The sequence below is a fragment of the Anser brachyrhynchus genome (genome assembly GCF_964034855.1).
Source record: "Anser brachyrhynchus genome assembly, chromosome: 17".
NCBI classification, from domain to species: domain Eukaryota; kingdom Metazoa; phylum Chordata; class Aves; order Anseriformes; family Anatidae; genus Anser; species Anser brachyrhynchus.
In genome coordinates, this window is record NC_137710.1 from 4,240,332 (window position 1) to 4,266,987 (window position 26,656).

At 38.9% G+C, this 26,656-nt stretch overlaps 1 protein-coding gene across 1 annotated transcript in view; it reads left to right on the forward strand.

Annotated features, from left to right (window-relative positions):
• The window catches only part of AACS (acetoacetyl-CoA synthetase), a 41,300-nt gene that overhangs the window by 7,836 nt on the left and 6,808 nt on the right, over positions 1-26,656 (forward strand). The window contains exons 3-14 of the mRNA XM_080560181.1: positions 303-423; positions 2,944-3,057; positions 10,702-10,799; positions 14,164-14,278; positions 14,829-14,910; positions 16,002-16,149; positions 18,375-18,455; positions 19,552-19,676; positions 23,327-23,391; positions 23,574-23,696; positions 24,998-25,111; positions 25,274-25,399. Coding sequence (XP_080416307.1) covers positions 303-423; positions 2,944-3,057; positions 10,702-10,799; positions 14,164-14,278; positions 14,829-14,910; positions 16,002-16,149; positions 18,375-18,455; positions 19,552-19,676; positions 23,327-23,391; positions 23,574-23,696; positions 24,998-25,111; positions 25,274-25,399 — 1,312 coding nt within the window. The remainder of the gene's footprint in view (positions 1-302; positions 424-2,943; positions 3,058-10,701; positions 10,800-14,163; positions 14,279-14,828; positions 14,911-16,001; positions 16,150-18,374; positions 18,456-19,551; positions 19,677-23,326; positions 23,392-23,573; positions 23,697-24,997; positions 25,112-25,273; positions 25,400-26,656) is intronic.

The following is a 26,656-nucleotide window of genomic DNA, read 5'->3' on the forward strand; positions in this document are numbered from 1 at the left end:
GCGTGCCCTGTGGTGGGCACATCTTGCTATAGACGTAGTATTTTGGCTTGCTTGTGTATTTAAGGCTGCTGTGAAGGTAGAGCTGTCAGTGAGGAACTCTTTCCAGCCTTGTTCTAACAATGTCTTTGCTTGACAAATCAGTCGTATTTCTAGGCCTTTATTAACAGATCTGGTGTCTGCTTGCCATCTGCGAACTGGGAGGAATCGTTCTTGCTTGGAATTAATTAGCATATGTCTGTAGAACGATCTGAACAAGAGATGATACTAGTTTTTTCCATCAATGTATTATGTTTTTTCTTCAGGTGGTTGATACGTCCAAAAGCATTGCAGATGTCCCGGAATGGTTTAAAGGTAGCCGTCTGAACTATGCAGAAAATCTTCTGAAGCACAAAGACAATGACAAGATTGCACTGTATGCAGCAAGTGAGTAAAAATTAATGGCTTGCTTGTATTTTTTGATAGTTCATAGGTGCTGGCCTTATAAAACAGCCCGTGTTTTTTGAAACCTTGAAATAAACTGGCCTGGGTGAGGAGAAAAGAAGAAAATAAAGCTGGCATCTCTGCAGAATGCGTGATACAGCTCCTCAAAAGAAAAAATCAGGAAAATGTGCTCTGGGAACATAGATAGTTCTGAAAAGTCCTTGGCAAAGTAAATGAAGTTTTCTTCTGAGAATGTGCTTAACTCTCTTAAGGTAGTGAAGATGATGCTGCGTTTAACATCACTCAGTATTTGAGCTATCGTTTCATGTTTGTCATAAACACTTGCGTAATGTGCCTTTGGGAGGCTTTTGGCACTGCTTGATATTGTCCTTCCCACCCTCTTCCTATGCCTTTTTATCTTAGAAATACTAAGGAATACTGTGGAGTACATGGGACATAGGTAGGAATTACCTGTAGTTGTGACTGTACACGAAGGAAGCAAAGGACAGTTACATGCATGGAAGAGCTGGAATTTCACTTTTCTGGAATGCTGAAGTTCAGTCTTTTTTGTTATTCTGGAGAAGGCGTAAGTCACTAAAATCCAGGTGTCCTCATAATGAAGATTGTAATTCTTAAGACCCTTCCATAAATTTGTTGACTTTGGTAACTTAAAATATATATATGTATATTCTAGTCTGTTAGATGGGATTAGCCTCTCTGCGGGTTTGTCTGAGCGTTGCCCTACAGACTTGTATTTTGAGTTTCCCTTTTGCTGGGCCTAATCCTTGTAAGAGTGACCAAAAGGCGATTCCTTGTAATAGCTTAACAATAAACAAAACAGCCTCGTAGCTTATTAGCAGAGCAGGTTATACAAAAACATGGATGGATTGAGCAGGTGTTAAGTCTTAGTTTTTGACTTCTGAGGTACGGAGATCAGTTCTTGAATCACACACGTATTCGTGTTGTTCTGACAGTTTTTAACTGCTACGTAAGACAGCAGAGCTGTCTTCTGTATTTTAGCACTGAAAGAAAATCTTATCAGTTGTTTTACTATTTAGAGATATTGAAAGGAACCTCTCTGATCATATATATATATGAAACAACTCCCAAATCAGAGAGAATAGGAAAACCTGTGACCTGATTTTGATGTAATAAGAGTTGACCTGCTGAAGTCGGATAGAAATGAGGCTTCTAACAGAAAGCTGGCTTCGAAGTGATGAGCGTTCAAATTTTGAGGTCATTAGAAAAGCTTCTTGAGTATTATTTAATTGGGAAAACCTCAGCGTAGTTGTTTAAATACATCTTGTGCAATAGCTGAAAGCCAAACACCGATCAGTAAGTCAGCTCTAAGGGTATGTAGCAATGACGGGATTGTCATAGATAATTTTTTGGTTTGATAAGTGATCCCATTGTCTCTGGAGATCTTGTTTCCTGTTAGGAAGTCATGGGTTGCACTGGAGACTCAGTGCTTAGATGATACCAATCAGAGAAATTCAGCTGATGCAGGTGTATACTGTGTCAGTGCCTGAGTAGTGAACACACTTCTTTCCCTGCAGGGAACAGGCCTATACCTGCATCTGTTTTCCCGACCTTCTGCTGTATTTAATCTTCTTAAGATCTCTTAAGTCAGAGTATTTTTCATTAACCAGTCACTGCTAGGTCAGAGTGGTGTTTAGAGAACCTGTGTCAGGTTCCTGAAATCGCTAGGGATGATTCTGTGGGAGCTCTGTGGGTGTGACAGGGCATGGGAATGGAAGCGTAACTTTCCTAAACAATTTCATTTAGTACTGTCTCCCACTGTCAGTCTCTTATTTGCGACTCCTTTCTCCTGGGGTCTTTAATCACAAAGCGAGATCAGAGTCCTCTTTCCTGTTGTTCTAGGGGAACACAGAATTTATAGACATGCCCTGCTCAGCTTATGAACTGAGTGTTTTATTGCCTTCTGTACTGCTTCCCATCAACACCTGCTGTCTTGCTTCATGTAGGTCTAAATTTACATGGGTGGAAGTCTAAGAAGGCAAGAGTAAAAATACCGTTCCCTGCTTAAGGAAAATAATGACTGGAGCTGTTCTGCAAAGACCTGCTGTACCAGGGCATGCAGTGCATTTTTGTGGCTATGTTCTTGACATGTGTTTTCATGAGAAATGCTGGATACTGGAAATGGGATGGGCCCAATGTTTTACTTGGTTTTGCAGTCAAGTTGAAGAAGTACAGGGCCTTTCAGATGACAAACTTTGTCTTTCATAACATTTGATTTGCTCATTTTGTTTCATGAATGATTTATTAACAGCTTATGTAACATCTGTCATTCGGTACAAAAATGAAAATACCCTGCAGATCTCTCAGAGGTGCATGGAGTCCGGTTTAGTTTATTTGGTTTGTGGTATGTTGGCAAACACAGATGTTTAAAAAAAAACATACTAAAAGTCATATGTTTTCCTTCCAGAATTAGTTACTTGTACTGACTCTAGGTTGCAGTGTAGAATTTCTGATTGGTTGTTTTAATAAATCTTGTTTCCGCAGAGGAAGGCAAAGAAGAAATCTTGAAAGTTACTTTTGAAGAACTGAGACAATCCGTAGCTTTGTATGCTGCAGCCATGAGGAAGATGGGAGTAAAAGTGGGAGACAGAGTTGTGGGTAAGTATTTTTTTTTTAAAGGAGATGAGGTAAAATTTTCTTGAAATGTGCGAATGAGTAGAGTTATAAAACCATGAGTGTGAAATGCTGCTTCACAGAAACATTCTAAAGAAAAGGCTCTTATGCCTTTTAGTTTTGTATGAAATACGCTTCAGGAAGGAACCTGGATTAGCCTGCACATTCTCAAGCACTGCAGAGGGACGGAAGAAAACTCATTTTTGAAGCTCTGAGTGCTCCACAGAAGCAGAAGTGATGGAGACTTTGCATCTAGCTGAGCTTTGACTCACAAGGGTGGGTAGGTTTACGCTGTGGCAATCTTGGAAATTATGGTCCCAGGCTGTTTGTTCTGGTGCCAGCTGGCAATTACTGTCCCTACAGCCCCAGGTAACGTGCTGCATTGTGAACTGCACTTCTTGAGGACTAGACACTGCCTTCTGCCTCCAGTGCTTTTGGGAGCAGTGACTTCTAGCAGAACGGTGGCAGTAAACAGCTGAAGAGCGATGACTTTTTAAGTCATTCCAGTGCTAGGCTTAGTAGTTAGAGTCATATTATCCTTTCAGTAGTAACTCAGTATTTTTTGGAGTAATTGAAGGGTCTTAGTCCTGTCATAAGACTGTTGTGCAGACTTTTCCAAATAAACAGTTTTTTGTCTTACGAACAGTTTGTTCAATATGCAATCCGGGCATAGACAGGAGTTACTCAAATTGGCTTCAGTCCATTTGTTCTGAATTGCTGCTTATGATCTTGCAGTTGATCTGTTCTATATCTGTGCTTCCCATGCTCTGTAACGTACTCTCTGTAATTTTGTCAGTGTGGTGCAAGTCCAAACTGCAGTATCCTTGAAGTTCCCTGACGCCTACCTGGTAGTTGTGCTGATGTGCTTATCCATCTTACTACTGGAACCACATGTTCTTTGAGCAATACTTGGCAGTTATCCTAAGTCTGTGTAAATTCTTCTATGGTGCAAACCCAAAGTGATGAAACTGCTTAGTTTGTTTTTCTGCAAGTTACAAACCAGAACTTGAGATAACGCCTTCAAAATCAGAAGGGTATGCATTATTATTTTTTACTGCACACGTAAATATGACCCGCAAATGGGGATGAGATCTCAAGAGATCTCATACTACATGTATGTGGTATGAGTATTCTGCTGAACTGGTAACTGCAGAATTTAATTATCACAACTAGGGGCTTGCCTTTTTTACACAGAATTAGAACCAAATCGTTAATGTAGTATGAACCATCCAGCCAAGTCGGAAAGGTTTGCCTGAATGAAGAGTAAGTTGATGCTTTAATTTTGTTTCCGTTTTCAATCTTAACGCTATCACATTCATCCTGATAACTTCTTGAGGAGCAACAGCCTCTGTCTGAAACCAAAATAATGAATAGGATGACTTATGCTCCACAAAGTTTGGGTATTTAGAACTTAAATGTATGGTGTTGCTTACAATGTCCTCTGCTGTGTACATCAAATGATAAGTGGGTTGCATTTTTTAAATTTGCCCCAACAATATTGGCAAAACAGTATCTAATCATTCATAGAACTAGAAACCTGGACATCGTGAAACCAGTCAAAGTCATAGTCAGGTTTTTGTTGACCACTTTTAATGTTTTCTGTAAACACTGTCTGCATGGAGCACTATATGTGTTCCTTTTTTTTTGTGACTTTTGCAAAGAAATAGTCAAGATGTGTAAAAAAGAGTATGTTGCAGACTGCTTATGGAGATTTAATACACTACTCTATATTGTTTTGTAAATAAGTTTAAAAAAAAAAGTTATGAGAGTTCTCAAAACAGTTGTTCCATGCATATTGCTGGTTGTGCTAATGCAGTGGATTAAGTCTCATCCGTAAGTGACAAGAAGGAGGCTATGTACCAGTTTCAATTGCTATAACATGACAATATACTCAAAGTGGTGGAGCAATGCAGAAGAGTAACTACTGGTTTTGTGTAGTAGATTTTAATCTCTGGGAAGAAATACTGCTCCCTAGGGTAGTGGGACTGATATTAATGTTTATGTATGATTGGGTGCAGGCCCACTAAATGGGAACATTCGTTCTGGACTAAGGTTAAAGAGTGTTATCTACATCAGATTGTGTTTGCAAATTAAAGTTCTGTTCACAACCTGATTTACTGCTAGAACTCTTCTAATCAAAGCCAGTTAGAAATGCTACAATTGGGAAAAGAAGGCAAAAATAATGGTGGTGTTATTTTGTGCTCATTTTGTGAGTAGCCCTTAGTGTATAATATAGAGGAGAAATGTGCTTTGTAGCTGGAGAAGAGAATGTGCTATTGAAATGTAGTTGTAGCCAATAGTGATAACCATGCTAATAATGTCATCATAACTTTAATAACTTCTTTTAGTTAATGAGCATTTTTGCTTAGCACAACTGGAGGCTGGCTGATGCTTGAATCTTGTTTGTTTTGGCAGCTGGCTCACCTCTTAATTAAATTAAAACTAAATTAACAGACTACCTGCAGGAGGTAGCAATCCAAATTTCTGTTGAAAATTCATCGTTAATGTCAATGCCTCCTTACACATAAAGGGCAGGATTTAACTGTGCACTTCAGCATCCTGTTCTCACAAGAGAAAATGTGTGTGTGACTCCAGTGGGAAGCCTGATGTTCAGTGATTTTGTGAGCAGGCACAAAACGCAGTCTCTGGCTATCCAGTGACATTGCTGTTGTTAAAACAACAAGCAGCAAACAGATTGGAGAAAATAACAAAAATTTAAGTTTTGTGATGTAGCCTGACTGCTTCATTTTTTAAGCTTTAATATCTATTAACACGTTTGAATTACTATAGAAAGCTCATCTTTCACAAGTGCTATACTGTCATAAAATTTCTTTTAAATTACTCTTCCTGACAACTTAAAATGAATAGAAAGGGGAGGATTCATTCACTTGTAAAGGGTGTGCTGCTTCTGTCTAGCTCTTGGGGTCAAAGTGATTGTAACTACAAGATTTTGATGTAAACTACCATCAGACTTCTTCCTAAAGAATGGGTATTAGGAAGAGAGTATTCCAAGATGTTACAGTATCTAAGGAATGATGTTTTTATTAAAATACCTTAATTTTATATGAACCATGGGCAATTTCTTCCATTCTGTTTTTTTTAGCATGCTCTGCCCTCTTACTCTGGCTGCGGAGAGACTCTCCTTGTAATCCCTGGTCAGATGAACCCGTACCAGCTCCCAACACTTGAGCTGTTGCACAGTTCCCCTTCCCCTCCCCTGGTGCCCAAGACTCCTGACCCTGACAGATGGCGTTGCCTTGGGCAGCAGCCCATATCTAGGGAGAGCTTCCATCTGAAAGAAATCAGGAGATTTTGTATAGCAATCCAGCTATGTACACACAGACATATATTTAAATTGGGTCTCAACTTCTTACACAGATCTCTCTCCTATGCCAGAGGATATTGGCAGTCCTTGGAAGAGCTGAAATGTGACATCACAGTGGGAGGTTGAAGCTGCCGGCTGTTCTCCAAATCCCAAATTGACATGGGGGGAGAGATGTTAAGTGTTGGGTGGGAAAGCTTGAGTCATACACCCGCTTGTGGTACTGAAGATGAGGCTCTCCAAAGCTTGCCAAAATCTACTGGGACCTAATTTGTTCCAAAGCTCTTAGCAGATGGCAGAAGGAAGGGTGATTCTTCACATAGCTTGTAGCAGTGTAATGCAGGGCATGCTTTTACTTCTGAAAAGTCTTTTAAATAGAAGGGAGATATTTTTACTATTTTTCTTTTAGTTGTGTAATACCTAGTCAGCCTGCCAGGTTCTGATGCCCTTTGTTGCCAATTTCTGTTAAAATCACTTAAAATCTGGAGTTGTTAGAGTTAGAAACAAGACCATTAGCACTGTGTTTTCTTGTGAATTTAATTTCTGTTCTTTAACGCCTCTAAGTTTAACTGTACTTAACATATCCCCTAGTTTGTTCAATGCAGCTTGTGGTTGCATCATACCAGTAATAGTATGTTAAAGTTGGAGGTGGGTGAATGTGGGCGGACAAGCAGCAATGTCAGCACTTTTTTCAGCTTGATTTCTTCCTAATTTTCCATTTCCATCACTAAGGAGATGGCACTTAATAGTAAACATAACTGAAGCAGATGTGTAGTGAAACATCTCTTCTAAAGATATCTTGTAATGCTGTCAGTGATGCTTGAACAGTTGAAGAGACAGATACAATACCTAATCCAAGCTGCAGAAATCCAAATGTGAAGTACTTGTGGTCCCCCCCGGCCATCTGTTTGGCAAATAACAATGACTACAGCAAGAATAAAGTAGAACTGGGAGTACCTGTGGGTTTAGTCTCCAGATCTGTTGCTTCTGTTGCCCTGTAACCAGCTTTTACAGCCATTCAATTACAAGTCAGCTGTGAAACAAACTAATCTTCCCCATGTGTTCACACACAAAATCCCCAACAAAATGTCAATGAATTACATTGTTTAAAGCTGGTATTTTATCTATAGTAACTGTATTAGCCCTGGTTGCTTACGTGGGTTTTAAAGCTAGTTTTGTAAGAAGATTAGCGTGTTACTAATAGTGTCAGGCCACAGCAATGCTGGGTAGGATGGCCATTTTAAAATCCTCCCAGTATGAAATCTTGCATTGACATCAGAAAGGGAAGCTCGAAGTCTGGTCTTTTAATTGTGTCTTATGTTTGAGAGCTAGATGAATAGTATGGATTGTGGAGCAGGTATTCCAGTTACAAGTCCCTACTTCCATTCGTCTGGATGCATTCTGTCAAGGCTTGAGCTAAATCTTTGATGCAGGGTCAAAGTTTTCTTCATTCAGATAACTAGAAGTGGTTGCATGCCTCTGCCTTTGAGTGCATGTTGTGCTTCGAGGCACTAGGTGCTTTCAGGGCATGTGTTCTCAGCACTTTGAGGAAATTGAGACTCTTGCCAACATGACTGCACCAGGAATTTTTAGACTACAGTTTTCACCTATTTTGGGTACTGTAGTGTAAATGAGCATGTAAATCTAATTTCAGCATACACTAGATCAAATAAGTTGTAACTGACAGCAGATGCTGTCCAGAACAGATCAGCCTCTAAGTGCTTCTTAAAAAAAAATAAATGTATACAGTGTTGGTAAGATATCACTTGTACTGCTTAGAGATTTTGTCACAGGTTTCCTCATGAAAGTGTTTTCATTTGTTTTTATGGATGTCATTCCAGAACAACTACATTTTTATTTGTGCTACGTGGTGTTGGGCATTGTGACAAGTAGGTGAAAATCCTGATGAGCAGGCTGTATGCCTGCAGTGATCAGATAAAGGTGTAGAAATGCAGAGTAAGTTGCCTTACGTGCTTCATACCTTTTGGCAGTTTTGGCTGATATGCTCAAGTGCCACTTCTAAGCCAACTGACAAGTGGAAATAATGATTTAATTGTCTGGTTCTTAATAATAAGCAGACTTCTGTACTTGCCCTGAGGGCTTTTGTAGGAAGAGTGAAGAGAACTTGCATATAAGAGATGTTGTAAACTCTAGCAAGGTAATAAACCAGCTCTGAAGCTTGGAGAGACATCTTTTAGTTTTCATTGTTGTCTGGCCTGCTGATAACCCTCTCCAAGAAATGCTCATTGGAATTAATTGGCATCAGTTAAAAAAGAACAGTTGCCATCACACACGACCACAGTTTAGGCTGCTTCATACACTTCAAATTATTGTTCTGGGAAGAAGACTTCTCTTAAAAAAAAAAAAATCAAATTTTGTGGTACTGTACTACTTTGTGTTGTAAACCTTGACAGTAGGGAAGAAATAGCAAAATAAATATGCCTTTATGGGCTAGAGGCTTTGCTGCGCTTTATGTACTTAAGAACTTTACTGAACAAAACCTCACAAACTATGCAGCTCAGGAGTAATTTACATCTTAACATGGTGTGGGCTTTTTATTCAGTTGTGATTTTTAAAGAAACTGTTGCTCATGCATTGTAACACTATTTACAAAGTTGCTACTCCCAAAAGCACAGCTGAAATTGTCAAGCTGGTTTAAAAAACTGATTTTACTGATTTTGAATCATGATGAAGAAAAAAATTATACTTTTGAAATCTACTTTTTACAAAGTTGAAAAAGGATAGACTTTCAAGCTGTGTAGATGAACTGGCAAAAACATAGCTCAGTACCTTCTGACTTGATAAAGTTAAAACATAACGAACTGCTATTAAAATCTATGATCTTAGTTCCTGTCCTGAAAAGTACTTCTGTAAGTATCTTCCGTTGGAGAGGACCAAGTGCCAGTGAGTTTTTGCTGCCTGGTAGATACTTCTGCAGCACCTGTAACTTGCACTGAAGTCCAAGATCTGCCAGTGTGCACCAGTTTTGTAAAATGGCTTAAGAAGCATTTTAAGGCCATTTAAGCTTGCTTTCAAACACTGAATTCTAATTAGTTGTCTAAATAATTAGGCCTGTTCAAAGTACTCTGCCATCTTTCAGTTGCTTAAAGAGGATTATCTGAAACTCCAGATCTTTGATCTGTTTTACGGTAGTTTATGAATTTCAGTTGCAAGTTATTTGTGGGTTGGATTCTGCTAAGTTGAGAGTCAATCTCAGTCACGTAGCAGGCTTTCTGGAGAGCTGCTCAAATTGAGCCCACTGAAAATCTAACTTGACTTCCATTTTGTCTGTGTGCCTTGATAAAGTGAATTTCAACGTTGAAAACTTGCTGCAAGCTGATTATAAATCTGAAGAGCCACGTTTGTATAGGAATGTTCAAGGGCTTGTCCTACCGTGTTCCCTCCTTATCAGCTGTGACACTGGTTTTGCTCGTTTGTGTTCGAGATTCTGGCAGTGTGTACCCGACAAAGTTTAGCCATGGAAAGCTGAATCTCTGCTTTTGAACATAAACAGACTTCAAATGTAAGGCAAAAACTTGAAGAACTCTGCCCACCCTCCTGCTTCATAGGTCTGTTCATGCAAAGACTGTTGCTTTCAGATGCTCTGTGCGTGTTGAGTCATATGCTGAGTAAAACGAGAATGAAGCCAGGTGTAAAAGTCACCTGAGCTGTTTAGGGTGTTCTTTGTCATTTCTGCCAAGGAAGCAAGGAAACATTTATCTTTCTACAGGTGATGTAAATAGCTGAGTACAGAAAGCATTGAAGGAATGCGAGAGACATCTCTGATGTGACCTGGTTGCATAAGAGAACCTTACAAGATCAACAGTTAGCCAAATTTGGTTTATTCTGAGATCCCTGCCTTTCTAAGCGCTGCTGAGTATTCGTACTCTTTTCTTCCAGATGTTTGTTTTTCCTAATGGCTACATTTCGATGCACTGCCCTGCACGTGCTCTTAGTCTCCACGTAGCCTATTCAGCCTGCCAGTTCCCCTCTTAAGTGTGCCACCCTCTTATCCTGAAAGTCTCAATAATTAAGCAGAAACCTTTATAAATTGGGAGTAAGTCTGTAGGTATAAAATCTGATACAACTTTTTATAAATGGAATTCTGTATAATTGATTGTGTCACTGATTAGACTTTGAAGGAGGGCAGTATGACTGTGACAAACTTGTGGAGTTAAAGGATGCTCCGGCATGCAATTCTCGTTTTTTTAATCTGTGTAAACTGGCTATTGTATAGATTATATTTTCTGTAAGCTTTGATAGTTTCTAGTTTTCTTCCATCTTTAACCATTCAAATTCTGCCACAGGTTACTTACCAAATAGCATTCATGCAGTAGAAGCAATGCTGGCTGCTGCAAGTATTGGTGCTATCTGGAGCTCAACATCCCCAGACTTTGGCATTAACGTGAGTAGCCTTGTTGTACATTCCAAAAAAGCTGTCGTTGTTATTTTGACAAATGTGATGGTGACAAGTTAGAGGCAGATGGATTCTGTTCACTTTAGTCTTACTGCCACCTCGTGGCACAGCCAAGTACTCGCATTTTTTTGTAGCTACCACAAACTGAACAAAAACCCATCCTTTCAATTGTCAGCGATGATTTTTCAGCGCAGTAGTTTCAGTATCTTTAGCTAACTCTGTCGGGAGATTTACAGACAACCCATAGTCCTGGTGAGCGTTGGGATATGTTCCTCTTTGTTCACATAGTTCTCAGCACATCATAAGCAGTAACGTCCAAATGACTTTTAAAATGGAGTGTTGAATCTCTTTTCTGTCTAAACGTTAGCATGAAAGCATTGAAGAATATATTTTGTGTATTGCAGAACACAGAAAATACCCACATTTTTAGGTGGTATATACCCTTAATCTCGTGCTTTAATCCCAGGAGCTGGTTTAAGGTATGGAATTGTCTCAGGATTAGCGCTAGAGGGCAGCAGCATTCTGTTGGTTCACAGCTGAAGTTATATCACTGGGAAAGAAAAATGATTTAAAAAAAAATCATTGCAGCATGTAATGATCAATCTGTTCTACAAATATTTTCTGCTTGCTCAGAAAATGACAGTAGGGAGTATTTTCTTTGCAATGTGATTTGATCTCTCATCTGGGGGAAGATTGTTCATTTTGCTTACATTACAGAGCACTGGTATGTTGTGTCCATGTTGATAACGCTGTTATTTTCAGTGCCTAGCTTTATTTATTTTTTTTGTGATAGTTTTCTTAATGAAACTTGGCCTTAGAGCAGTGGTGTCATCAATATCATTTATTCTCCTTTGGTTTGGCAGCATGTGTTGACATGAATTCAAACCCTGAAATCTTGACAGATCAGCAGAGGTCCTCAGGGATATTGGCTCCCACCCGAAGGAATAGGTTTTCCTCCTTCTGTGCAATTACATTTGTCCTGCTAACGTAAATGAAGATTTTGTTTGTGTTTTGGGAAACAGTGGAGCGTTTTCAACATTTCAAATGTACTTGTGTATATATATTTTGTGAATCCCAGAAATGTCACTTTTCAGAGCTGCCTACGCACTGCAGGCTCTGAATGCCATACGTCCAAAGGCTCCGCAAGCGTTCAGGATGTCTGCTGTCAGGGAACCAGTGAGTTTCCTCCCACACAGAATACCGCCCTTGGCAGCGTTTGCTTCGTTTCTCCAGTCCCTGTTATCCATCTAGGTACAGTAACAAGAAACTGATTCTTTTTGGCCTGAGCGCAGGAGATTGCTGGATATGTAAGTTTAAAAAGAGGATCTACTCTTAGAACTGTATGAGAAGCCTTTGGTAAGCCCTTGCAAAGTCAGTGCAGCTTCATTCATGGGGTCCTGCACGATTTTTCATACAGGATTTGAGGCTCATCAAATAGAATGAGCCATTTCAGATATACCTGCGCTTTTCATGAAAGCAATTCCTTGCTGAACCATCTGGTTGGATTAAAGTTCAGTGTAGCAATTACATGTTCCATCTGCTTGTATTCCCTTTGTATCACATCAAGCTGCCCTGTGGGATTTGATCCTGCCAGTGCTAATGAATCCAACTGGGTATGTTAGCAGGATTAGTAAAACCCTGAGAATTGTAGTCATCTCTGGGTCTGATTCACACTTCTCTTCAGATTTCCTTCTTCTGTTAGAGTACCCTTAGTCCTCTCATTGGTCTTCATTTTTAAACAGGCAGCATGGATCTGGGGTGTGTGCGCTCTGTGTTCAGCACGAGCATATGCACACAGGGACTCGGTGTGAACTGGCTGATTGGTCAGGTCTTTGAAATATCACAAAGTGGGATGATGACATACCAGAGACGGACGGAAATTTGCTTTCATATTCCCTTACAGACTAATGTTTTTAGTTAATATACATTTCTGAGTTTGTTGGTTAATACACTAGTGGCTTCTTGAAAACCTGTTCGGTTGCTGAAACTGATTAAGGGCATTTTTTTTAAATCGATATAGTTAGGTGTCAGTGCATTGTCATAGTGTTTTTTTTAAGGATGTGAACAAGGAAAAGGAAAAGCATCTTCAGGCTTTTCTGTATCCTGGAAAACATTTTTCTTCAGACAATAGGAGAGAAAGTGTGTCCAAGTGACATTCAGCAGAGCCAGTTGCTAATTATATTTAGTCGCACCCCTGTTCCTTACCGGTGGTGGTCAGTGAGCTTTTCCGGAAAGGCAACGTGGAGAAGTAGTTGTGGCAGCACCTCCGTGCTTCTGTAGTAGGCTTTCTTGCAAGCCTGACCAGCCCAGCTTGGAAAGGAGTTTAACAGAGATTTGTTGATTGTGATTTCTTTTTTTGACTTAATCTTTTTGGTTTGGTAACAATTTGGCTCCATTCTGGTTGCAAAGTAGAGCACGATGCACAGGACAGATAATAAAGGCTGGTGGGAAAAATAAACACATGACTGAAGTCTGTTTTTTGCAGCATGATTTAGGAGACTGTTCTTGAGCAGTTAGCTGACAATTTTATAGTATTGAGTAATTTTGTAGTTCTTAATATTTCAAGTAATGTGTATAGAAAGGGATGAACATTACCCTATGCTGGGAGCTTTTACTGAAAGGATTTGCTTCTTGCTGTTGAATACAAAAAGATCCATTTCTGGTAAGCTGCTGCATGCAGTGTACCTGAAAAAATAAAAGAAATGCCACAAGGGTTTTCTTCTAATGTGATAATAGCTATTGTAAAATCCTGGAAACAGTCTTAGCTGGTGAAGACACCTAAAAACGTAGCATTTGAATGTTTCCCGCCCCAGGGGTTCTAGAAGAAATGGTATTTTTTTGCTGGTGGCATGTATGTGTTTGATATCTGTCATTCAGTGTTACGACTTCCTTTGCTAATGATTGCAGAGCAAAGGTGTGACTTCATGTGAAGTGCCACCTTGCTGTATGATAAATGCATTTTCCAGAAGACTTTTTTCCCTGTTTCCCTGTTTTTCTGTACATTGTCAAAATAGCACTGGGGACAGATTACAAGGGCATATAGAGAGCACCTGTGGGAAGATGCAAATATGAGTCTTGGGGGCCTTCAAGTAAGCTAAGTGCCTTATTCCTACCCACATCACATTTAGGTGCTTATCCTCTTTAGATAGGTGGGGGTCACACAATCCATTGTTACAAACCTGTTGTACCTTGAAGATCCTGGGTGAGTGAAGGACAAATGCAAGCAGTCTTTTAACAATTATTCTGCCAATTGTTATCCTTGTTCCTTGCTTAAAACAAGACTTGCGTTCAGTATCCAGTGGGTTTTCTTGTTTTAGCAATTCATTCTTAACTTGTTTTTCTCTGTCCTTAGGGTGTGCTGGACAGATTTTCCCAAATTCAGCCTAAGCTCATCTTCTCTGTTGAAGCTGTTGTGTACAATGGCAAAGAACATAACCACTTGGAAAAGCTCCTGAGTGTGGTAAAAGGTATTTCGCTGCATACCATTAATCTTATGCTGTAATTCTGTGCACACTCAAAGCTTGCACTGTCACTGAAAATGACACCTTTGCTTGTTGCTGTCCCTGTTCCTTTCCTGTATCCCTATGGCCAATTAAAATTGCAGAATTGATATGAGTAAAAAGCATTTTTTGGCATAATTTTAAGTCTTTTTCTTGCTTAGCTTAAATATGTTGATACTTCTATCAGCATAAATTAGCTGGCAGTGAAGTGGAGGAACAGGAGAATTGGTGATGCTGTCTTTCTATGCCCATGTGAAGTGCTGCTGAAAACAACTGAAGAGGTGGTTCAGCACTAAAGCTTGATGATTTATGCTTTTATATTTAAAAGGCAGACAATAATGAGGAAATCATATCTTAAGTAACAGAACTTTGGGGGTTTCTTAAACTCTAAAACTATATCCAATACTCAATGCATCAGATTTACCTCCATTCCTTGGGGCATTACACTGTGATCCAATTGGACAGAAAAGACTTTTGGCTTGTATAACTGAATGTAGTAATTTTTTCTTCCTTCCAGGGCTTCCAGATATAAAAAAAGTGGTGGTGATTCCATATGTCTCTTCAAGAGAAACCATAGATATCTCTAAGATTCCCAACAGGTAATGGGAAACTATCCGAACTAGGGATGGATGCTGATATGTCTTGAAAATTTATGACCACTTTAACTTGTAAAAGCTAGGATTTAGCCAGATTTCTCGAGATGGGTCCATTATGAAAGCACAGGTGGTATTTTGCTGTAGATGTTTTGCTTCCACAAACCCAGCTGTTAGTGTAATGGTTCTCAAATGAAGGCAAAGGTTCCTCAAATGATCTTTCCCTTCCAAGTCAAGGAAGCACGGAATGTGTCATGGGATGAGACGGCACAGGAAAAATCAGTTTGGATTTTTTCCATTCTTTCTTTCCCTTAGTTACTCTGATTGTTCTTTTCTCTTTAGGAACCATGGCGAGAGAGGCATTTAATTTAGGACCACAGTCACCATACTAAAGGTGACTAAGGCTTAAACTGAAGCGTGCTCTGCGTGCAGTGGAGATTGGCCAGGCAGCAGTTTCTGCCTCTTCCTATTCCATCTCAAGCTGCTTTATCATGGGATACTTTTTACTGGCTTTATCAAGATGGGAGGCAGAGCTGTGTTACACTTTTGTAGGAAAGAGACATTTTTAGCCTTTTTCATTGGCTAGAGTGGTACAGTTGCTAGTTCAGAGTTAAGTAGAAGACCATTCTGTTTCAAGACATAATACTGGGCTTAAAATTAAACTAAAGTTTTAATAAGTACTCAGTACAGCAGGGCTGCGTTTACAGTGTGAGAAGCAATGTGGAGAATTCTGTTTTCTTGTCATTGGTTACATGAGCTGACTTTTGTGTAGCTCCTATCCCAAAGCCAAACCTCCACTGACAAACTGGGAATCTGCTTTCATCTGTTAAGGCAGGCAGCTGATGGTAGGTGGAGATTTTTAGGCTTGATTTTGTTACATCTCAATATTATACTAATGCTTTATTTTAAAAGAGGAAAGGGAAACAAAAAGCAATTCAAACAGTAGAATGACTAGGAATGAAAATAATATACATAGTTTGAGTATATAGCTTATTGTAAAAGAGCTACTAGATACAGAGGTAATCTTAAATATAGGCTACGGTAATGTTTTCAAAAAAAACCCACACTGAAATGTTCCTTTTTTCCCTCTTATGCAGTGAATTTTTAGAAGACTTCCTTGCTACTGGGAAAGGAGACCAGGCGCCACAGCTGGAGTTTGAACAGCTGCCTTTCAGTCATCCTCTCTTTATCATGTATTCATCAGGCACAACAGGGGCACCAAAATGCATGGTTCATTCAGCAGGGGTATGTCTTCCCTGGAGCTGTGCTATCTATATATAACCCTGTGCATTATGTTCTTTTTTCCTTTAGCGGCATCTTAAATCGTAATGTACTTTAAGGAAGAATTGATTACTGGCAGTTGTTCAGTAACTCACGATGAAACTTCCAGTATATAAGTTACTGGTTGTAAGCAAATATGGATTAATGAGGACATAAAATAATTTGATTTAGAGATTGGTATGGAGACCTTTCAGAGATTTCAGCTGTTGGGAGCAAGTGTATGTCACATAGCTGGTAGTACTGGTCCAGCTATTTCTTCTGAAGTTGTACTGCTCCTTACACAGGCCTCTCTTCAGTTATCCCATACTCCCTATTTTTTTCCATTGTGAGAAAATCTTAATCAGTTCATTTCTATCCATCTTAAGGACTCCTGAGACCAGGGCTTAAGTAGCTGCACTGCTACAGAGCTCTTGTGTAACTGTAGGCAAATTGCTGAGGATTCTTCAGGCCTGAATGTTTCTGGATGCTGCAGAGAGAACAGTGATGATTCGGGACTGGGACCAGGACCAGCGGCCATGAATTGCTGCTCTCTGAGCTACCTAACCTCTTGGTGCTGATACCGTGGCTCAAGAGCAGCAGCGCCTACTGATTTTTGACGCTCCAGATGCTCGGCGCTGTATTAGCAGCATGCTAAGCCCAGCGAAGACAAGCAGACCAGTAGGTTTTTGTCAGCTGCCAGATTATGCCATGTAGTGCTAAACACTGAAGATTTATTCTGAGCATCCTACAAGTCCTATAAGTAAACAAGTCCTATAAATAAATTTGAGAGAGCATCTTAGGTTGTAGGCTTTCAAACAGCTATATACTGTACCAGAATACATTCATTTATTTATTTATTTTTACAGACTGAGGGTTACCAGGGCTTTAGGGGGGAATATTTCATGGTCTCTGCCTAAAGTCATTGTTAAAGAAAACTGTTTTGGAAGCTATGGAAAAGTAATAATTAAATGGTTATTTAAATGAAAGCTTTTTAAAAAAAATTAATTGAATTTTACTTTTAATTTCACTACTTCGTGTGGTTCTTTCAGAGGCAACGTGCTTGCTTTTATACATGGAATAATTAAGTTAACACCTGCAATTCTTTTGGCAAAGCTAATGAGTTAGTCATAGCATTTCTAAATCCTGAATGTGAAATTTTAAAACATAGGTAATAGTAGTGTATAGCTAGATGGCAGCATTGTGACAGCTTAGTGTATTCAAACAGTGGCAGGTGAATTGAGACATGGCACCAAAGAGAAAATCAGATTTACTCCTTTATTTAATGTTTTCTGCCTTTTCTCCCAAAGTGCGTGCTGTTTTTATGACTTCTTCATTTCAGATATTTACCTGTAATGTATTTTCTTTCAGCGTAAATCTTATTGCATGTTTATGAGGCTCTTAACAGTTCCACTATAACTCGTTACATAAACGCAAAAAGCACTATTTTAAAATCAACCACATTGTGTCACTGCAGTGAAGTGACTTGGAAGAAGTAGTTTATAAACTTATTTATCCTAACAAATTACACTTTAATGATGATTAGAAAAACACTTCAGCTGCATTTCCAACAAAAGTGAAAAGGAGATAATATATTTTACTACAGGTTTGTGAATATTGATGCTCTGAGCAATGAGATTTTCTACATTTCTAGTCACTTCACTGTTTACAAGAGAGATGTATAGTTGAGTCTCTTGTTTCCTGAGTGTTAATAGGTAAGGTGATTTGCATAAATAATGTATGATAGCTGCTGCAGTTCGTAGTAGCTGTAGGTCCCTCATTCCTCCAAGCTGTCTAGATATACTGAATATGAAATCTTCCTGCTATTTACCTGACAAATCTGATTGGTAAAACCATACTGTTATAACACGATAGTCTGCATGGAGTACTGTGCAACTCCGATGGCTGGGCAGAGTTGGAAGTGAAGAAAGTTTTTTATTCCATGAATTACAAGTGGTGTACAGTGGGAATTGCTGAGGTCTAATGAGAGAGGCTGAGAAGTTATGTGAGAAAATGGAGAATGCAATCACTGCTGCTGATTTAGATAGGCCTGGGAGTTACTTCAGTTGTGGATAGAAGAAAATACTTGTCTGTAATCCTGGAGTGCATCCTGTGAACGGCAGGCAACATCAGTTTTTTTGAAGACATAATGTGCTGTCAGTTTTCCTTTCCATTTATGTGCACTTACATTTTTTTTACTATTATTTTTTCAGGGTACGCTAATACAGCATCTGAAGGAACACATTCTTCATGGCAACATGACCAGCACTGACATAATTATGTACTATACAACGGCAAGTGTGGCTTATTAAGGCGTTTCTAAAAACCCTTTAGTGCATTTTTCTTATAAAGCTGAGGGAGATTTCCCCACAAATCTGCAAGTTCATTTTTATGTATTTTTAATTCTTGCTCTGTAAAGAATCATCCTACTTAACAGAGTTTTTAAATAAGTAAATTATCATGTGGGATAATAAAAATGGAGCAGGGACCTTTCTGATGAAAGGTCAAACCTATGTTAAATGTTTCTGATCTAATTAGTGAGGAAAATTAATTGATTTTTACAGTCCTTTAGGGTCATTGATCTAAGTGCCTCATCAATTTAATCTGCAAAATAGGCTCTACCTTCCTGCAACATGTAATTAACCATAGTGAAGATGAGGATTTTTTTTTCTGTTTTGATGGAGAGGAAAGAATCTGAACGTCTGAGTTTTAGTGAGGGAAAAGGAATAAAACTGAATGATCTTTGTAGGGGTTCAGTTATGTTTTTTTCTAATGTTGTGGTAAAGAAAAGGATTCTGCAGTCCTCTATTACCCTAACGGTTTGAGAAGGCTCATGTCTTTCCTTGTGAGTTCCCTTCTGAACTTTAACACTACTAGTTGGTTTGTAATACCTCCACAGAGGAATTACGATTACCTTGTCCTATCTCTTGACTCATGCTTTAAAGCTGTATGTATAGGGAGGTATGGAATCCCTTATGCCATTAGATATTTATAAGGCAAGTTAGTTGAACATTCATTAGAAATGTGTACCTAATTCAGGCTTGGGACAGGTGAGAGGATAAACAGCGCTCCAGCCTTATTTTCTGACGCTTAAATAACGTTATTAGAGGTAATTGGCAAAGATGGATATAAACTTGTGCTGCTTTAACAGTTTCAAACCTTCAGGCAAGGAGGAAAGTGGAGGGGAAGATGGCATATCTTGAACAAGGACAGAGAGCATGCTTTGGGCCAGATGATTATGTGAAAAGCCTTGCCTGTTCATTTTCTAGTTGTCTGTAGCTTCTCTGCAGCTGTATGACAACAATATTCCCGGCCCTGTGATACTGCTGCCAGGAAAGTGGATGATTAGCTGACAAAGATAGAAACTAATGGAGGTATTTTCTTTCCTAGACTGGCTGGATGATGTGGAACTGGTTAGTGACTGCACTTGCTACAGGAGCTTCAGTGGTCCTATATGACGGATCTCCTCTAATTCCATCACCAAATGTGCTCTGGGACTTGATTGACAGACTGGGGTATGTAAAGAAGGTTAAATGTAATGATATGATCTTTTGTCCTGTTAGGTTTACCACAAAACCAACTTCATTAAAGGTGCCAAAAACTAGCATGTAGCCTGACAGTTTTGTCTTAATGTTGAGTGGAACTACTACTTAAAATTTAGCACTAAAAACAATCTTTGAGAGAGCAGAAGAGAAAAAGAGCTGATTGTTTCAAAATTGATTCAAGTATTTGGATTCCAAGCAAACAAAGAATTTTGGTTCAATAGTCAGTTTTCGAGAGCAGCCTTTTCAAAAGGCAATAATTGGGAGCAATCTAAAGAGTAATTTCTCAGCGCACAGAACTTACAAGAATCTTTTGTTTCAGTCAGCTCAACATATGACTCTATACAGCACTTTGACTTAAAGACAGAAATGGACTGGAAAGGCTCAGCAGGGCTGCTTATATTTTCATATTTTGCTCTTTAATCTGTAATACTAGATTCACCCTGTCAGGCAATTTAAGTGTTTTACACGGTTCTTTGTATCTAGCAATGCTCGCAGTGCCCTCTCTCGAATCCCAGGGAAATGACAGGTATCATAAACAACTAAAATCCTGTGGTGGTGTTTTACTACAGTGGTTAAACTTTGCTTTTTGTATCTTTCCCAGTTTTCTAACTGGATGTAAGGAGCATAGATCTGAATGATGTTACTTTGTGGTTAAATGAGTGTCATTTTTAATTAGTAATTAAAATTAATTCATTGGTGGTGGAAAATGGATGCCAAAAGACTTGTTCTGACTCTTGGTAATTATTTATTTAAATTTCACTGTCTTTTGTGCCATGAATTTAAAGACTAACATTTTGTCTCTGGCTATTATAACTGAAGGCTAATGCCTAGTTGGAATGTTTCCATTAAAAAAAAAAAGCTTAACACCCCTTTCCCCTAGCATCCCCTCCCCAAACAGCAGAACAGGCAAAAATTTAGAATCAAGGAATAAGACGGCTTATTTTTAAGCATTGTTTCTACATGCCAAAAGTAAGTGAAGATAACTCAAATGTGTCTGCATGTCTCACTTTTGTAATCTGGTGCTAAAAGCGGTGGCCATCTGTGTGGTACTTCATAACGCAGTCTGTTCCCAACTGTCATATGCTACATATTAAAAAAAAAAAAGCGTTAAGACTACCTTGCTTCTCTGAAGATGTACCATACTTTCCTTCAGATATTTTGATGATACTATAAAAATATGCAATCTTGTACTTCACGGCAAGAATTGCTTAAGTGGACTTCAATGAAAGATCTATTCAAGTGAACTGTGTTTAGTCACCACCCATCAGTTATCTAGCATTTGGAAGGAAATAATAGCAGATTAGTCTCTACATGTGCTGTAGAGGAAGTGTCAAAGAGTTTAAAAATACAGAGAAGCATTACATATTTTAACTATAAAATAAGAAGTAATCTGAAGCATGGAAGGCAAGCAAGATATTACACGAGTAAAAATAGTTCATGTGTTTGTGATACATGGTAAGTGAAGTGAAGGAGAATTTTAGTTGTGTGCTCTCATGGTGCTTGATAAATTGCTTTATGCAGTGTTAGTTGTGGAAGTAACCTGTCCCTGCCCAAAGGTAGCAGCCTCTCAACTGTCAGCCACGTAAATGACAGAGGAAGACATCCCTGGTGATAGTGGGATAGCCCTTGTTCCACTTCTGAAATGGTGGTATCATCTCAAGAGCTGTTCTACTTTTCATTTTGCCTTTGGAGTAAAAGTGAAAATAGGATCTTGTTTTTAAATTATACTGATGTGCATATTGCCCAAGTTCTGTGCATTCAACCTGTATCCCTTATCCTTATTTGTCTCTACACGTGCTCTTGAGTGAGTTTATTGCTGTACTTTAAAACGAATTAGCAGAAAGCGAATAAGGTTTCCTGAAGGTCAGCAAAAATAACAAATTAGCGCTTCCTCTGATAGAGTTGGAAGGGGTACAGCCTTTCTTTTGAGTTGTAATTATGTTGTATTTGAGAGCTCTATTTTCTTTTTTACTTGTTTAGAGTACTGAAAATAAATTTTGTGCAGTCATCTAAATTTTCTCATGTCTCCCGTTGAGATTAATGACACCTCAGAATTTGTATGTTAAAGCAGTAAAGATTCTATTTCAGCATAGTGACTTTTTAAAGCTAGTATAGGTAATTATTAGGGTTCATTGCTTACTGAAAGTAGTTCAGTTTTTGGCAAATGAAATCATGATTTTTCTGAAGGATTGGGAAGGGTATCTGAAAGCACCGTGGTTTGTTTTGGTGAATTTGTAGAAAGTATTTAGCAACTGGGAGATGGTGTTTCTGGATTGTGTTTCCTTCATCAGCATCAAATAGACTTCAATTCTCTCTCCCCTCCATCTACTAATGTTCAAATGGGCATTTAATTAATACATTAATTAGGCATGCAAGTGCCCCTCTTGCTAGAGATCATAGGAATACTGACACGCAGTGCAGGAGAGAGGGCTGAAAATATAGAAGTACCAAAATAATTTTCTTCCTGTTAGAATGTTCTTGCAATTTCTCTATAGAAAAGATTACTTCCCTTGTGCATTCACAGGGGAACAGATCTCAGAAGGCTTTTGGATCTTGCAGGATGGATGCATACGTTTTGACTTTGAGCTATTGGTAACAGCTCAGTTTAGTGCTCATTTTGCTGCTAATGCACAAGTCATTCTCCACACCATTGCCCTGGGTACAAAAATGAGAAGTGTCATGTTCCCTATTTGTCAAAAGTGAAAAATGGACAAGATTCCCAAAGCTGTATTTTATTTATTACGTTAATTGAAATATTTAACACTGTGCCTTCAGTGTTGTTGTGAAAGTCCTGCATAATGTAATTGCTCTGGGTCTTATTGCATTGTCATAAAGACTGGCGATGTGCAACTGGGAGACAGAACGGTCTGCTCAGTCTTAAAGATGCTAAACATGATGTCTCAACACTAATGCGTGCACTGGCTGTTGTAATGTAAAATTACCGTATTTTAATGAGCAGTCAAAAGCAGCTGAAATAGGGATTCTCAACGAGTCTTTGCCCTGCTCAAGGATGCAATGTACAGCCAGATACTGAATACTCCCTCTGAATATACTTTTTGCAGTGTCGGAATTCATTTATTAAAAGTAGTTAGGCCAAATTTCATGTTCAGTTAGACATCTGCAGCTCAGATATGAACTGAGTATGTATCTAAGAAAATCACTGGCTGCTGTCTTCAGAGCAAAGTATTCTTTGTTACACCGTGCCCCAAAATGGCAAATTTTTCATGTGTTAGTGTAACGAAGCAGCAGATCTGTGTTAAACAGCTCAGTGGCAATTAAGGCCAATTAATGGAGTAAATGTTAAAACATTTTGTGATGCCTTTGGAGTGTTCTGCAGTTACAAATTCCCATAAATGAAAGCAAACGTTTTCCAGAAGGTGGGAAAGCTTTGCTTAATATTTAAAGATAGAATTAAAAGTTCCAAAGCTACAGAAATGACATGTGGCCTGACTAACTTTGAGGGCTCAAAAGGATGTGCCTTGCACTTAGAAAGCTTTAGGAAACTACATTGCTTGACTAATCAATGTACAGAGTGCCTTCAGCCCCTGCTTACTACAGTGGGAATTGCAGAATCTTAATGTCTTTAAATATGTAAAACATATAATTTTTTCTCCCTCTAGGATCACCATCCTTGGAACGGGTGCAAAGTGGCTGGCTGTGCTAGAAGAGAAAAATTTAAAACCATGTAAGCTTCCAAGGGCTATTGCATCCCCTTTTACCCTCCTTCCTGCCTTTCCTCCCAGGTTCTGGTTCTGAATCATGTCACAAACAAGTCATTTATGTAATTTTTCTGGATTATAGTGACAAATGGTTACAAACTCCTGTAAAAATTCTGCCTTAACCTAGTTTGATTTCCTCCTTTTTAAGGTGAAACACACAATCTCCAAACACTCCACACTATATTGTCTACAGGATCACCACTCAAATCTCAAAGCTATGAGTATGTCTACAAACATATAAAAAACAGCGTCCTCCTGGGATCCATTTCAGGTGATGCTTTTAGGCTATATGCATCTTGCTAATTGTTTGTTGCCTGTGCATTTCCTTCTTGCTTGCTTGCTACGTTGGCAAGCTTAGGCCTTGGATCATTCAGGTTTGGGTATAGTTAGACTAAATTGTCTCTTTTGTGCAGAGATTCTCTGTATAATTCAGTATGCCATAATGAAGCTCGTACGCAAAAGCTTTTAGGTGGAATGTTTCTGACATGGTGGATGTTTGGGGTTTTAGCTTTTTTAAGCAGGACCATTTATTTTGACTGTCTGTCCTTTGGGGTAACAGGGTGAGATCAAGAAAAGAGTCTATTAACCTACAGAACATAGTGTTCTGAAAATAGCTGACTTTAGCAGGAAATTCTCTTAGAGGTTTTTCCTTGTTCCCATTTCAATTCTTTTATGCCACGTAATTGGCACCGCAGACAGATTTTTGTAAATTATGTAATTAGAGAAATATCAAGCCCACATACTGTGTGGTTTGTTGTAAGGAGTGCTGGCTGAGGGAACTTGTATTCATATAAGGTCCCTCACATTCATAAGGTCCCTCATTCTGCTTTGTAATGAAGGCTGAATTTTCACAAGGCTTTTTAATTTAGTCTGATTTTAAAGTCTGAGTATTCCGCTACTGCGGTCACTTCTGACTCTGGTCTTAGAGTAGCGCTGAATTTTAGACTTGCTACTATAGACATTAATGGTCTCAAATGTGGAAGACTATTTTTTGAGTAAAGCTAACGGTATTCTTGTCCTAGAATTCTACTTCTTTAAGGTCCTGCTATATAAGTATTTCAATTAAGCAAGCACTATAACAATACCTATTTTTAATTGAGATGACTGTTCATACTGTGTTTGCCTCCTCCCTCCAAACCACTGTGCTAATGAGAACAAAAAAGTATTGAATGGAATAGTTTAAACTAATGAAAACAAACAAGAAAACATTTTCAAGTGATCTTGAATATCTAACTCTGTAAACTAGGGCCTGTTTGTTTTCTCACTCTTATATAAGTGGAAATTTCCTTAAATGGTTAAAGAAACTGCTTGAAGGAGAAAAGTTATGCCTTAAGGAATATTTCTGCGTGAAGGTAATACGTGTATAAAGAGATGCACGTCTAAAGAAAGAGAAGAAACCTCCTTTATGACAAGTCATGTTACATCCTAGATAATGCTGACTCTTATTCTGTGCTGGTTAATGTGGATCAGAAGCATTTGGCAAACGTAGCAGTCTGCTCTTCTAGAGTTCTTATGTAGTTTAGCTTTTTACAAAATGTACTGTGTAATCTAAATTGACTTCTTTTATTATAGGTGGGACAGATATAATTTCATGTTTCATGGGTCAGAATGTTACAATTCCAGTTTACAAAGGAGAAATTCAGGCCAGAAATCTTGGAATGGCTGTAGAAGCATGGAATGATGAAGGTAACTATTATCCAGATATTACCCAAAAATATTACTGCACTTACAAAATATAGCAGGTATGACCTTAATTTTCAGTCATCAGATGTCTAACAGTCAGCTGTTTTGGTGCTCCCTTCTTTACCGAAGGGAAATGCAGACAATGCCTCTTTGTTTTGTAAACAGGGAAGCCAGTTTGGGGTGAAAGTGGAGAGCTGGTTTGTATCAAACCTATTCCTTGTCAACCTACACACTTCTGGAATGATGAGAATGGAAGTAAATACAGGAAGGCTTATTTTTCAAAATTCCCAGGTATGTATCGAAGGGTGTTGGACACTGATCAAGCTGACCAAGAGTATAGATTGTATTGCTGCTACTAGGAAGGTACAGGTTTATTCCTGCCCAGTGATGGGCAGATGCAGCTCTAAATCTAGATTTCCAGAGTGAGAAATCCAAGGCATATCTGATAATTCTCACTCTGTTTTCTAGTGTTTTGTTATGAATATGGATCCAAATCACTTGAGAAGAATCTCTGGAAAGCTCCAATCCCATTTTGTTCCTGGTCTCATTATGCAGATATATGGCTATAACAGCTTGATAATCTGCAGTGCAGACATAGACTGCTTGGCATGAGTGTGAAGTGAAAGTGCTGAAGAGGTCAGGGAGCAATCTGCCATTAATGAGTGCTACAGCACCTCTGCCAGGCTGCTTCTACCTAGCAGGAGTGAATCCTAAGGGATAAGTGCTGGGCTGCTACCTCATTAGCATGAGGCTTAAGTATGTGCTGCCTCTGACATGCATATTCTGCATTCATACAGTCTTCCACTTCTGGTAAGAGTAAAGGAAAGGAAAGCTTCTAGCCCACAGCATCTTCCTAATCATTGTGAGCTGTGCTCACCGAGTCTTTGCTTATGTGGCGCAGGGATGCTGAACTCCCTGCTGCCTACGGGTAGGGGCTTATAGGAGCAAGACCTCAAGCTGCTTCTTTCTGGAGATAGCTTTTCTATAAATAGCAGTAATACAGAGTAGACTTGCAAGAAAAGTCGGGATGTGCAGCAGGAGATAATCATACAGGAAAATTGAGGGAGTGTTGAAGCTTGCTTGTGAGCATTATTCTAAGTGGAAAAAATCAGAGTTGTTGGACTGAAATAACTGGTTCAGAGGTTCTGTCTGAAAATCCTTTTCTAGTTTTCCTTGTTAATGGGATTAGGGTTGTAACAGGTACAATAGAAAATGGTGTTATGTGCACATGCATGTGTGTTATCAAGGTTTTGTTTTTCTGTAAAAAAAAAAATAAATTGTTTTGCATTTGCCTCTGTGGTCTCAGTCTTAAAAATATTACAAAAGTTATTCCAGATCTGAAGAGCCAAATCTGATTTTACATAATCAAGAGCATTAAGCACAGAGAAGCTCCTTAGCGAACTGCTGAGACCTATTGTGCAAACCCAGAGAGCTGCTTGCGCAGAATTGTGCGTTGTGAAAGAAGTGGGTCAAGAAAGACTGGTGGGAGTATCATTACCTTTGTGAAAGATTTTGTTTCCTCAAAATGTGGTGTTCAGAGCAGAATTT